Below are 14,115 nucleotides of genomic sequence, written 5' to 3'. Positions count from 1 at the left end.
ATTATCAGGATATTCACTTTTAAGTATACAAAAACATATCAGCAAATAAAATTATGTACTGCCTAACGTAAAAGCAAGTAATAAATGCCACTCGTTTTATTTGCTTTACAAGTCACAAATAAAAATCCTTTCCTTGGTTGTTACTGGTGAACTTCTTCAATTGCCTGAAATGAACAAAGGAAATTTTTCGCCAGCTGAAACCAGACAACGATTTATACAAGAATATAAAAGAATAATTATTTGCAAATTTGAGGAACAATTGATTGAACAACCTGAGAATAGACCATTTTGACTTTTCTTTCTCGCACTTTTTTTGTTTTTTTGGCACAGGAATGCACCCGTTCACACGTAACAACACACACGCACAACATTTCTCACAGTGACATTTCACAACATCGATCATGAAGATGATTACTTACATACCCATGGCGTCAAGCCCACAGTTCTGGACTGTTCCTCACACGTTTCTTAAATAGGAGGAACTGCTGTCAGGCGACATGTAAAAGCACAATGGTGAGCGTTTCGTTAGCACACCTCATGGCGCGCTCTCTTCCTGACATTACGTTAAAAACAAATGAGATGCAATTTGAGACATCCACCAACAGAGTCAACCTATAGCCTGCGTGGCAAAGCCCATCTATATAAAGCACACAGTGTCGTGGTCAACTGTTTCAGGCATCTATCTGTGTATGGCAGAAGAGAAAGTTAAGAGCGGAACGTTGTCATGTACCCACAAGGTATAATTTTGTTATTCCTCATAGGGCCCGTGCACGACGATGGCTTAAATGAGAGGAAATCCCACGCTTCGTTGCGTCTAGTAGGGCGTCTGATGTTAAGATACTTCTTTAAGCATCTTTGCTTTGAATCCAAAAAGTTTAGGTAGTTTTTAAGACATTCTTCTCTCTTTTTTTTTTTCTCTCTTTTCTTTTTTTACCCAAAACAGCATGTACATTCAAGAAATAAGTCTACTATATCAAAACAACAGATTGTTTTTCTTACTTCACATCATTTACATGGGTCCAATAGAAAGTGTAATATAAACGGGCCCTGTTGCTCCCTGCGCAGGCGAGTACGTGCGTCACAGACGCGTCTCCCGTTCTGGGTCGTAGTCTGTGTTTCGTGGGGATTGGTCCGAGTTACAGCTGTTGTTTTCTTCTTTCCTGAGAGCCTGCAGTTCTCCGGCCGCGGCCCCCGTGCCTCCGTTTGCGAGCGTGCCGCGCTCTTGCCTCTTAACGTGCCGTCGTAACACCACCAGCCCAAGCACGCACAGGAAGAAGGAAGCTGTCCGTAAGCCCAGCGTCAGGCCCAGATATGCTATCCTGAGCAATAAACACAGGATAATTAACTCACAACAATTACACATCTACAAAAGTGATGGATCAATGTATCAATATGAGGAAAATATTTTATATATTTTTTTAAATGAACTTGATTATGGTATAATGCTAAAAATATCCTGTTAAATTACGTAAAAAAATACTGTGATTTATAAGATGCCTGTATATTTTACATCTTATAAGCACATATTTAATTAAGTGATATAATGTAAAAAACTCATTTTTACAGACTATAATACTGTAAAATGCTACAGTAAATTTTTTTTACTGTAAAATACTGTCAAATTTATGGTGTTTGCAAGTAAAAACTATGAATTACCATATCATTTATGGTAAGAATTCCCTGCGTTACACATCACATATTATTACATGTTTTATGAATAATTTTGTCCCTTCTTATTTTTATTGTCAGTTTTCTACATTGGTGTATTTTTTGCTACATTTTATGTTATTTAATGTTTATTGCATTATTTTAGTGTTGTGTGTTACCCTGATGGTGTTTTGTCTGTGTGTATGACCCTGTGCACCGTCTCTAATATTATATAGTCAAAATATTATTTAGAATTGACCATGTTTTATGAACAGGCTGCTTACAATGTGCCACCAGTATTATTATCTGACAAAATTATTTGGCAAAAAAAGGCAAACAGCTATAGATGTATCGGATGATAAAAGCAACAATTTTAACTATTGACCATTGGCTGTTTGTTTAAAAACAGCCGAGGATCAGGGCTGAATATATCCTGTCAATGTAAAGGGGGTGGGAAAAGTTGTAAGAGTGACGCTTGTGTGACGAAAATATTGCTTGTGTTGAATAAGGCTTGTCAAACAAAAAAATAATGCATTAACAATACAAAAACATGCATAAACATCAGAAGGTATATTAAAAGATACAGTACAACTTGTTGAAATGCATCATTTCTCATGTAATCGCTCAGTGTTTCATCTGCTTGTGAAGTTGCATTTACCTTAGGAAAGTTATCCAGTGTTCACAGTTCGTTAGTTAGCTATAAAAAAACACTAGAGAGGAGCTTATTTACTGTATTATATGCATGTTTGAATACAATTGTCATTGAGACAAGCGTTTATGAAAAGTAACTTATGTGCATCTGAGTTGTAAACAAACATTTAATTTTATTTCAGTGTAATTATCTGAAAACAAATATTAGTTGAATATAATACTTTGGGCTCTGTTGTCAATTTTAACCTCTAATATTATAATATAACAAATGAGATGGTTCCCTGTATAACATTAATTGGGAGATTTTTTTTCCCCTTCAGAAAGTCAAATTATCGATATCAGTAGATATTCTCAATAACTGACTATCAGTATCAGCAGAATTTTTGTATACATTTTTGCATTGGTGCATCTCTAAAATAAAAATATAAGTTGTAGTGTTGCTACTTTTACTTTATTACAATCGTACACTGCACAGCAAACATATAAGTGAATCCAGCAGATACCTGTAGGCAGATGTGTTGTATATTCGACAGGCTCCTCTTCCACCGCATTTCTTGTGACCCCATTTCAGACAGGTGGTGTCTATGATGGCTCCAAAGTAAATAGGAGCTGGAATTCCAGCTGCGGAAGCCAAAAAAATCCATACAATCTACCATTTGCTTCAAAACAAATCATTATTACCACTGTGACTACAAAATGATTCAGCAGAAACGTCAACAGCACCAAACACCAAAGCGTCTCTCACCCAGAGTACGTGTTGTCAACGTGTGAAAACCCAAAGCTAAGGACTTCAGCTGAGGTCTGATGCATCTGTTGATAACACAAGAATGGCTAGATTATATCCTTTCAGAATAATATGAAAATATGCTCAATAGAATATGAAATTTCTAAAATTCCTATATTGTCAGCCAGACAATATAGAAATACTACTACTAATAGATTGATTAACACTTATTCTTTAAAAATAGTACGTAGGTTGTATAACTTTTATGACGGTACCATTTGTAACATTTTGAACAAAACAGAACAGTTATGGTTTCTACCTCAGCAATATGCAGATTACTTTATCCACAGTAATCACGTCTTCTCTCAAAAGCTACAGACTTGCAGGAATTTTTATTTCGCCAAACAAAGCCGGGACAGTGCTGCTGCCGCTAACCTAATTTAGCCCGAGGGAGGCCGAGCATTCCAGCAGCGTCAGCTGACTGAGCTTTGGGAGAAAGCTGACAGTCCTTGGTGCTAAAGCTTTTCCTTTTAAGACACAAGTCTGATTACCGAGCTTCATAAGTGACCATAAACTTGTCTCGACCGATTTTGCATTCAATCGAGCGACAGTTTTGACTGGCCTTCAGCCCTCGACTAAGATGTGGAATAATGAGGGGAAAATCACATTAGCACCGCCGGCACATGCAGTCGGTTTTCATCTGTAATCTGCTCGAACTGAGGAAAACAAACACATGACTGGACGACCTTTCTGTTTTTTCTTTCTGTTTTCAGTATGTACACAATCATTCAGCAAATGTTCGCTTTCACAAGACTTGATATGTGCAAAGCCGGGACAACACTTGTTGTGCTCGCTTCGGATAAAAGCATCTGCCAAATGAATAAATGTAAATGTGCAATATACAAATAAAATCATTAAAAAGCCATAAATAAGAACTGGGGTGTTATCATGGGAGTTAAAGGGGTCATGAACTGCATTGTTTTATTGCCTTATAATGTTTCCTGGGGTGCACTTATAACGTTTAGTATGCTTTTTACATCAAAAATTGACATAATTTAGAAATAAAAGGCATTATTTCCTACTCTGATTTGAACGCTCTGTTTTAAGAGGCGTGTCTGCTGTGAGACTTCAGTGTAAACGCCCACTGCTGTGATTGGCTGACATCTTTGCAAATTAAATAGCCAAGTATTACTCTCGAAAACTCTCAAGGTTAACTAATCGTGAAAAGTGTTGCATTACATTTAGATTGTGGCATGAAAGGTTGCAGTGATGATCATTGAAGTCAATCACAGACATTTTGTTGAGCGCATGAATGCAGTGATCTCGTCATTGCAACTCAATTTCTGCACACTAACGAATGCTTTCATCATAACTAACAGTGCTTTGATTGACAGCTCCAGCGATTGTAAAGAGAGCATTCTTTGATTGCTTTCTATATATAATTTAAAGATGCCATCGAGCATTTTTTTTAAAGATTTAATATACGTCTAAGGTGTCCCCTGAATGCGTCTGTGAAGTTTCAGCTCAAAATACCCCATAGATTTTTTTTCATTAATTTTTTTAACTGCCTATTTTGGGGCATCATTAAATATGAGCCGATTTATGCTGTGTGGCCCCTTTAAATCTCTCGCTCTCCGCCCACGGAGCTCGCGCTTGCCTAAAACAGTGCCTAAACAAAGTTCACACAGCTAATATAACCCTCAAATGGATCTTTACAAAGTGTTCGCCATGCATGCGGCATGTTATGTGCGTTATGCGGGTATTGTATACTGTTATATTGTTTACATTGGATTCTGAATGAGTTTGATAGTGCTCCGTGGCTAACGGCTAATGCTACACTGTTGGAGAGATTTATAAAGAATGAAGTTGTGTTTATGAATTATACAGACTGCAAGTGTTTAAAAAATGAAAATTGCGACGGCTCTTGTCTCAGTGAATACAGTAATAAACGATGGTAACTTGAACCACATTTAACAGTACATTAGCAACATGCTAACGAAACATTTAGAAAGACAATTTACAAATATCACTAAAAATATCATGGATCATGTCAGTTATTATTGTTCCATCTGCCATTTTTCGTTATTGTTCTTGCTTGCTTACCTAGTCTGATGATTCAGCTGTGCACAGATCCAGACGTTAATACTGGCTGCTCTTGTGTAATGCCTTGAACATGGGCTGGCATATGCAAATATTGGGGGCGTACATATTAATGATCCCGACTGTTACGTAACAGTCGGTGTTATGTTGAGATTCGCCTGTTCTTCAGAGGTCTTTTAAACAAATGAGATTTATATAAGAAGGAGGAAACAATGGAGCTTGAGACTCACTGTATGTCATTTCCATGTACTGAACTCTTGTTATTCAACTATGCCAAGATAAATTCAATTTTTCATTCGAGGGCACCTTTAATCACCATTTAAATAACAGATTATTTTCATCCTACTAAGAGAAACAACGTGAAGTTGACCGTTTAGTCACTGGTTTGATTTACTGACACATCTGACTGTACATGAATCATTACATGTCATATCAGGCATTAGAATGAACACAGTTACTGACATGTCTGTTTGCAAAGTCTGCGTTGAAATGGGTTCCAACTAACATGCCAGTCGGCGGGGCTAACATTGCAATGATTAAGTTGGCGTTAATTTCTTCTGCGTTGGCGGTGTTTCACCCAAGTTTTCAGTTCTGAAACTTACAGGATATCCTCATAGTATGATGACCTCTTATATATCAAAAGCTCAAGTTGATTTCTCAATTCATGTTTCCTTTAATATGCAGTTTAATTCTGAAGGGAGCTCTAACTCTTGAGCAGTTCCTGATCAATAAATCATGGGCAGATATTCACCTGATGAGCAGCATGTATCCCGGCGTTCCGCCCAGTGAGATGATAAAGGAAGTGATGACAGACAGAGCCAGGAAGTAGGGGAAGACTCGATGGCAGTTCTCCCTGTTGTTGCATTGACCCACGCTGGCCGTTTGATTCCCGACTCCTACACAACTGCACTGCTCGAACACCTGAAACACAAACACACCAGATCAGCCACTGCTTCAAGTCGGCATGAAACGGAAGTTGCGATTGTCTTTTCTTCCCAATAGAGTGATGGAACTATGACGCATTCGTGGGCCAAAGAGAAGAGATTTTAACATTTCCAGTTCCATCATCCTAAAGTCAAAGGGTTTTTAAAATGGGTTTTTGGTTAAATGGCTGAAATAAGGTCTGTGGTTAACACAAGTTACTTTCATGTTTTATTCTATGACATAAAATACATCAGTATTAACCTACCCATGATTTTCTGAAAATGACGGTTGCTAACAATTGGCTAAATCTGACTACAGAGGCTGTCGGCGACATTAAATGTCATCACGCCGAACAGGTAAGCTCAATCCGCTTTTACAGCCTCGTTAAAAGTAATGTGATGCTTGTAACTGCATCACAACATGTGATGTTGGTAGTAACTGCATTGCTCCAACTTACTCAATGCAGTGATGTTCTAACCACAGTTTTAACAAGGACTTCTCTAGATCAACCGTAGCATTTACTGTCTGATGAAGTATGGGTAATTGGGCCTGTAATAAAAAAATGTAATTAAAGTTTTTATTCATGCAGTTTATGAGCTTGCATTAAACATCAATCACCCATTTATTTAAGCAGCACTGGTTACAATCTTTGATTTGAAGCAAAAAAAGACTCCTCATGCTCTAGTTTAGTCTGTTTGGCAACAGTCTGAAAGGAAAGGACAAAAGACATATAACAGATGCTTGAGATATGAAACGGACACACAGGATGGGAGGAAAACCTGCAGATTAAAGTCACAGAGTATCCCAGCCTTTCAGATGCAATGAAACTTCACAATATTTAGACAGAACCAACCAGGTTTGCACTCTCAAAGAGAGACGGGGAAGGAAGTTTCAGAGAAGGTTTGAAAATTCAATGTAGCCTTTGTGCTGAAGACAAACAGGTTGTGCACACCCTTCAGAGAGCGCTGGGAAAACCAGAGTTCAAGGCATATGGAACAGAACACATTGTCACTCACATTCTTTGAAGAGACAGGACAACAAACACGCGCTATTGTTCCAAATCACGCTCTCGGTTCAGAGGCCGCTCTTACCGTGTCCATTCCAGAGCCGTGGGACGTCCGGCATCCAGCCAGGCAGGGGGAGACGTAGGTGAGCCCGTTCTCACCGCACACGGGGTCCCAGTTTGTTTCAGGACACTGACAGCCTGCGTTGCACGTCGCTAAGAGAGAACTGTCCACTTTGTAAAGACTTTCCGTCCTGTATTCAAAACACAAGAAGCATTTTATTATTGGCTCATCTCATTTTTTAAAGGTCTCTTATGCTCACCGAGGCTATGATGAAAAATTTTTCTATTGAAATATATTTTAACATGCAATTTATTCAACATGTTCTTCAAACAATATGCCTATATAGGTCGTTTGTCACTTCCCTGAAATACGACCCATAGGAGCGTTTACTAAAGTTGCAACCCTATTGAATGCATTGTTCCCTTTTATCTGCGTCATATTTCGGGTTTTGCGTAGCTCAAATGGTAGAGCGTTGCAATATATAACAATATACAAATCATGTGATCATGCAATCATGAATCCGATCCCAGGGCACACGTGCTCATAATGTGTATATGCACTATAAATCACACACTGCATTTAAATGAACACGCATTTTGATCGGTAACGTAATTTCATGACAGCAGATGTATTATTATTATTATTATTATTTTTACGCCAGCTAGAGGGCACTAGTGATGTGTAGTTCTTGAATGATTCGTTCATTTTGAACGAATCGTCTCGGGGGGTGATTCGTTCAGTCGCGCATGTGCAATATTCTACAGGTTCTGTACTGTTAGTAGTAGTTCACCTGATGATTCAATTGATTAGTTCATTTCAGTCTTTCGGGTTTTGAGTCGTTCCTTAATCACGTGACAGGCCCATACGCTACCAATGCATTCTGAGTCGGAAAGAGAATTGATTAGTTCTTTTTATGAGTCTTTCGGGTTTTTGAGTCCTTCCTTAATCACGTGACAGACCCATACGCTATGCTGTGTGACCCAAGCACATTATATTTATTAGTAAATAACGTTAACTCTCCAGTTTTGTTTGAGTTTGTGTTACAACTGTTAAAGCTGAAGTTATCATAACCTTGATGTTTTAAACTAACATTAATAATTCAAATTCAAAATGTTATTTGCTTTTAATTTATGTCATTATGTCCTTTTTGAGCAATCTTCTTATACATATATTAGACCAATATGTCAAGTCTGCCTAGGAAAAGCAATTATTATAACAGCAAACTTAAAATTGGAGTAAAAATGAACAAACTAGGCTATAAATACTTCGTATTGTAGGCTTGGATTATTATATTATTATATAGCCTAGTGTTTATTTACAGATAGACAGTCAAAAAGATAAATTAATCAATATTTTATTTATAACAGGGCTTTATTTATTTATAATAACACACCACAGATCCTCAAGAAACAGTAACAAAAACAGCGACAGAAATGTCAGAAATAGCGTATGGGTCTGTCACGTGATTAAGGAACGACTCAAAACCCGAATGACTCATGAAATGAACTAATCAGTTCTCTTTCCGGCTCAGAATGCATTGATTTAGCATGGGACTGCCTGTCAGGTCATTAAGGAATGACTTAAACCCGGAGACTTGTCAGACAAGAGGTGAGGTGAGAGTAATCAGCTTGTCATAAACTGAAGACCCAGATAATGAATTAATCATTTCTGAATCTTATAGCATTGTAGTTTTGTATTGTTTGTAGTGGGATCAACGTTTGCATAAGTAGTAGATGTGTTGGGGAAGTAGCACGTAACATTTTAATTACATTTTGCTAAAATGAACGAAATGACTCGAAAAAAGATTCGTTCATTTTGTTGAACAAAACTCAAAAGTCAGAGTCGGTAAAATGATCCGAACTTCCCATCACTAGAGGGCACATGACTTTAAAACGTAAATATAGGTCATAATAAGGTGCTTGAAAAACAACCTATAGTGTTGGGGTTTTTTTGGAGGACAGTCTGAATTTATTCCTGTGATGGCAAAGCTGAATTTCAGCAGAAAATCTGTTTCAGCAAAAACTGTTTTCAAAATTGATAATAATGAGAAATGTTTCTTGAGCAGCAAATCATCATATTAGAATGATTTCTGAAGGATCATGTGACACTGAAGACTGGAGTAATGATGCTGAAAATTCATCTTTGATCACAGGAATAAATTACATTTTGCAATAAATTACATATAGAAACCTATGGAAGCTTTTCCAGACTGAGTTGCCGGGTGAAATCAAATCGCCGGCAGATCAGGCTGGGTTTACCCAGTCTAAGATAAACTTGCAAAAAAAATAAAAAATTTGGACTTTATAACTTGCATTTGTGAGTTTATATCTCATAATTCTGAGAAAAGAAGTCAAATTTGTGAGATATAAATTCGCAATTGCAAGAAAAAAAGTCAGAATTGCCAGAGATATAAACTCGCAATTGTGAGAAATAATGTCAGAATTGCGAAAAAAAAGTTGCAATTGTGAGAAGAAGAAAAATAAAAAAAAAAATAAAATCAGAATTGAGAGATAAAAAGTCGCCATTATCTTTTAAATCGTTTTATTCTGTGGTGGAAAGAAGCTTCCATAGAAAATGAGTATTTTAATTGTAGAAATATTTACTGTTTTTCAAATAAATGCAGCCTTGGTGAGCATAAGAGACTTCTTTCAAAAAATTATTTCCAACCTTTTCTGTCATACTGGTCAGTAAAAAGATCAACGTTGTTCTGTACTTCAATCGATGAGTAAGAGACAACTTCAAAAAAGTAACAAGACATCACATTTTTCCTGATCATAACTTTTAAGAACCATTTACATAAAAACAGACTGGACTAATCTGAGCCTTGGCTAACTGCTACTTGGTTAGACTAGTAGTTCTTAAGACAATGTGTTTGTGCAACTGGCCCCAGATCTGAACAGAACTGCTGAAACTGCAAGCTTCATCCTACCTGTTGTACGACCTGGTGATGCCGGCCACGTTGGCATTCTCACATCCCATGGCGAAGAAGAAAAGAGACAGGAAATAGCCCAGGAGAGACGTTCCCAGTGCAAACTTGGCTGCTCCCATGATGCTCAGCTTGAACTTCTTCATGATCACACCCCCCGAGAACATTCCCAAGGCTACAGCTGGGATGTTGATAACTCCTGAAAAAACAGACGGCATCAGGAAAACCTGGATCAAAGGACCATCAGATTTGAAACAAAGGCAAAGCCGTACAAGTCGGCTCGGCTCTTCTCAAACACGGTTCTTCTTGTGGTTGAAAGGTTCAGGCCTATTTGTTTTCCCTCCCGTCTTTCCAAACGCTAATGCCGTTTCCTGAAATGCACAACAGTCTCCAGTGTCTGCATACGTTGAGTGCTGATATTATTTTTGGATTTCATTCTCTTTCATATGCTGTAATGGTCCGTGTCATACTGTGATTTACCCGAGCTATACAAACCTCTAGATTTGATATCAGAACCAAAGACTAATATTTAAAACACATTAATAAAATCCCCCCAAATCCAATCAAAACATAACATCACATTAAACTCTGAGGTCACAGCTGCACAACCGTGATATATCTGTGCACAAATGCGTTTAGAGCAAGACAACGTACCCATTAAGAAGTTCGCCTTGAACGCTGACTGTCCGTAATGTTGCTCGATGTATTTTGGTTTGTAAGTCACCATGCCGATCAAAGAGTTGAACTGGATGATGGTGACGCAGAGATACAAAAAGTAGACCGGGTTCCCCAAAAGGGATCTCAGTGTTGGCAAAAAGTCTGTAAAACATTAATACAACACGTTTAAGAATGATGTCAGACATAGGCAAACAGTTGAAGTTTGTTCGTCAATCTACTCTGCTAAAAATACACTTACACAGCACACTTGAAGTGAATGAATTTCTCTGCAATAGATACAAAAAGCAAACAAAATTTCAATTGTCTGAGCCATTTTGCGAATGACTTTTAGTGGATGCAATTTTCCTTTATATTGACACTCGGCAGCCATATTTGCAACACCTCTAGGCAGTTATTTTGCACAATCAAGACCAAGGCTGCATTGGAAAACGCATACTTTCTTGAGTACGTACTTATTTTGAATACTTCATGACCTCTAAAAAAGTATGTTCTATATAGTATGAGTGTGTGTAGTACAACTGTAATCTGTACATACATACGCCATGCTGTCATTATCATGTGACTGCCTCATGGGATAGTAAAGTGTCCATCGTATGCACATTTCAGAATCTTACCAGAAGTTGCAGGTCATCTTGGTACTGTTTGCCTATTATTTTATGAGTACTGTGAATTCAAACACTGAATACTGTTTTTTGCCCACTATATAGTAGGGAAGTATGTGATTTCAGATGCAGCCCAAGTCTTAAAGGGGTCATATGATGCTTTTTAAAGGGATAGTTCACCCAAAAATGAAAATTCTGTCATCATTTACTAACCCTCAAGACTTTAATTCATCTTCTGAAAACAAATGAAGATATTTTTGATGAAATCTGAGAGATTTCTGACCCTCCATTGACAGTCCATGCAACTACCACTTTGACTCTTCAGAAAGTTCATAAAAGTTCATATTCTATTACACCCAATAATCAAAATAATGGGTAACACTTTATTTTACAGTGCCGTAGTTACATGTTAGTACATGTACTTACTATAGTAATAACAGTAAATTATGCGTAATTACAAGTAACTAACCCTAAACCATACCCTAACCCTAACTGTAACTCTATTGTAAGTACATGTAGTTAATTAATAATTCTCAGTACTTCTTTGAGTAATTAAAATGTAACTACGGCACTGTAAAATAAAGTGTAACCAAATAATGAACTTTAAACTCTTAAAATAGCATCATATGACCTTTTTAATAACAATTTGATATTTAAATAAAAATGTATCAGTAACAAAATCTGACCATAAATGTTGTTTCATATGCTCAAATTGCATTAAAAACGCTTTAGTTTGTACCAGCCAATGTATGCAATCTCAGGACACTGTCTGTTTCTATGGCAACCAGAGCTTCTAACGACAGCTGCGCTGATGCAATGACTTTACCAGTCGCTGATTGGCTCTTTTATTTAGAAGGCGGGACTTATTTTGGTATATCTGAAGTCTTTGAAAATACCTTTCAGCTCTTACTATTTCTCCAAAATATAAATATGGCAGAAATAGTATATAGAACACCATGATATTTGAATAACACCTTTGTCTTAAAGCTTTTTTGCAGTGCATGATTTTAAATCAAAAACAATGGATGCACTGTTCAAAATTAAGCATTTTTGTTTTGTTTTTCATTAAAATATCTAATCATTCTCAAATCAAGATACAGTTACTTGAGAAGGAAAATGACAAAATCTTGTTTACTGAAAAAAACTATGCTTAACACAACAACAAATATCTGCCAATGAGGTCAGAAAAATAAAACTTGTTTTTCCTTTGAATCAAGTTTATTTTTCTGACCCCATTGGCATATATATTTTCTTTTTAACTTTTTAGAAAGTTGGCATATATTTTTGTCTTGTTTCAAGTACAAAGTTTCAAGTATTTCAAGTATGTTCTTACTTTATTTTTTATTTTCTTTAGAAAACAAGACTTAATACCTGAAGTAATTGTACTCCTCAAGTAAATGCATCTTGTTTAAGAATGTTTAGATATTTGTACTGGAAAACAAGACAAAAATATTGAGTAAGAAAATCATTTCTATTAGTGTGCAAACTTTCTTTGCTTTAAAAAGGTTGCTCTTTAAAATAAATGCCACTTGGTTTGACATTTTGCGAATTAATGCAATTGCATTACATCATCTTTTTTTTTGTACAGCCAGAGATCTGATATTTTAGATATCGTCGATATTTTCTGTGAATTCTAGGTCATGTACCTTTGGCCATTTCTAGGAAGTTTGTTGGCTCGTCTGCCTGGTACTTGTGCTCCAGGAGGGGCGAGTCTTTGATGAAGCTGGTCCGCTCTGGAGGATACTTGGCAAGCCGTCTCTCTGGCAGGGGCAAAGACTTGGGCAAGAACCAAAACGGCACCGCTGAGAGCAGGGTGATGAATCCTGCAATAAGGTATCCCAGCCACCAGGCGCCTACCCAGCGTGCATCTCCTGGGGTGATGCTAATGCTCTCTGTGAGAAGACAGTCACACACACGCATATGTCAACACCGAGAATACAGACGCTACGAGGCTCACTGCAGCTTGTCACATGTTCAGAATATTTGGGCCAGGCAGACAGCCGAGGCAGACGCAGACTGTGATCCTCAGACAGTCTCAGATGTCTCGCTCTCTCTCATCATGTACGCTCAGACAGCCTCCATGTTGTGCTAAAGCCATGCCAGTAGATACTATAGAAATGTCTGTGGCATGCCACATAAACAATGTGCATCGATGGAAGGGAATAGCTCAACTTAATACTTGCTAATCACATTTTTTTTTTTTTTTTGCCTGCATTAGTTTTATTTCTTCACTGAAACACTAAATCAGATGTTCAAATGACTCTTTTCCATTGTCAAGATCTTAAAGACAAGAAAGCAGCATAAAAGCACAATCAATCAAAGTACTGTAGTACTTACAGCCATACTGTAGTCACCTTAAAGTCACCACAAAATCAGAATTGACTTATTTCTTATGAAATATTGCAGTATTATTTCTAAATGATTCATCCATGCACATCGTTATTTTTTTAACATCACATTCCTTCATAATCTTGAATCAAAAGCAACTTGCAGCAACTTCTCTTCTCTGATGATGTGTTTACTGGAGCGAGGGTGGAGCAACCTGTCACTCACATGAGATCGACCAATAGCAAACCACAACCATCCAATCAATTCCAAATGGACACAATCAAGCCCCGCCCTACATTTCTTCTTGTTCCAGAACCCATTTCACTTGGATATAAATCACAATAGGGAAGAAAAGAGCATCACAACTTCCCTTTCATGCAGACTTTAAATATGCCATGATTGGTTGGCAGAGTGATGCATCTCAAGTGTCAGAATATATAAGTTGCATTTTAAACTAAGATTTTCTGC

The 14,115-nt window shown here is 37.3% G+C and overlaps 1 protein-coding gene across 1 annotated transcript in view; it reads right to left on the bottom strand.

The window, feature by feature from the left end:
• Positions 1–129: 129 nt before the first annotated feature.
• Positions 130–14,115, bottom strand: part of slco1c1 (solute carrier organic anion transporter family, member 1C1) — a 33,808-nt gene continuing 19,822 nt past the window's right edge. The window contains exons 8-16 of the mRNA XM_067391456.1: positions 12,966–13,211; positions 10,694–10,858; positions 10,043–10,238; positions 7,866–7,885; positions 7,138–7,283; positions 5,874–6,043; positions 3,044–3,108; positions 2,802–2,919; positions 130–1,319 (exon numbers count right to left, since the gene is read on the bottom strand). Coding sequence (XP_067247557.1) covers positions 1,079–1,319; positions 2,802–2,919; positions 3,044–3,108; positions 5,874–6,043; positions 7,138–7,283; positions 7,866–7,885; positions 10,043–10,238; positions 10,694–10,858; positions 12,966–13,211 — 1,367 coding nt within the window. The 3' untranslated portion in view covers positions 130–1,078. The remainder of the gene's footprint in view (positions 1,320–2,801; positions 2,920–3,043; positions 3,109–5,873; positions 6,044–7,137; positions 7,284–7,865; positions 7,886–10,042; positions 10,239–10,693; positions 10,859–12,965; positions 13,212–14,115) is intronic.

The sequence above is a fragment of the Chanodichthys erythropterus genome, chromosome 8 (assembly GCF_024489055.1).
Source record: "Chanodichthys erythropterus isolate Z2021 chromosome 8, ASM2448905v1, whole genome shotgun sequence".
NCBI lineage: Eukaryota > Metazoa > Chordata > Actinopteri > Cypriniformes > Xenocyprididae > Chanodichthys > Chanodichthys erythropterus.
Note: the sequence above shows the minus strand (reverse complement) of the source record. Positions and strands in the feature narration are given on the sequence as shown.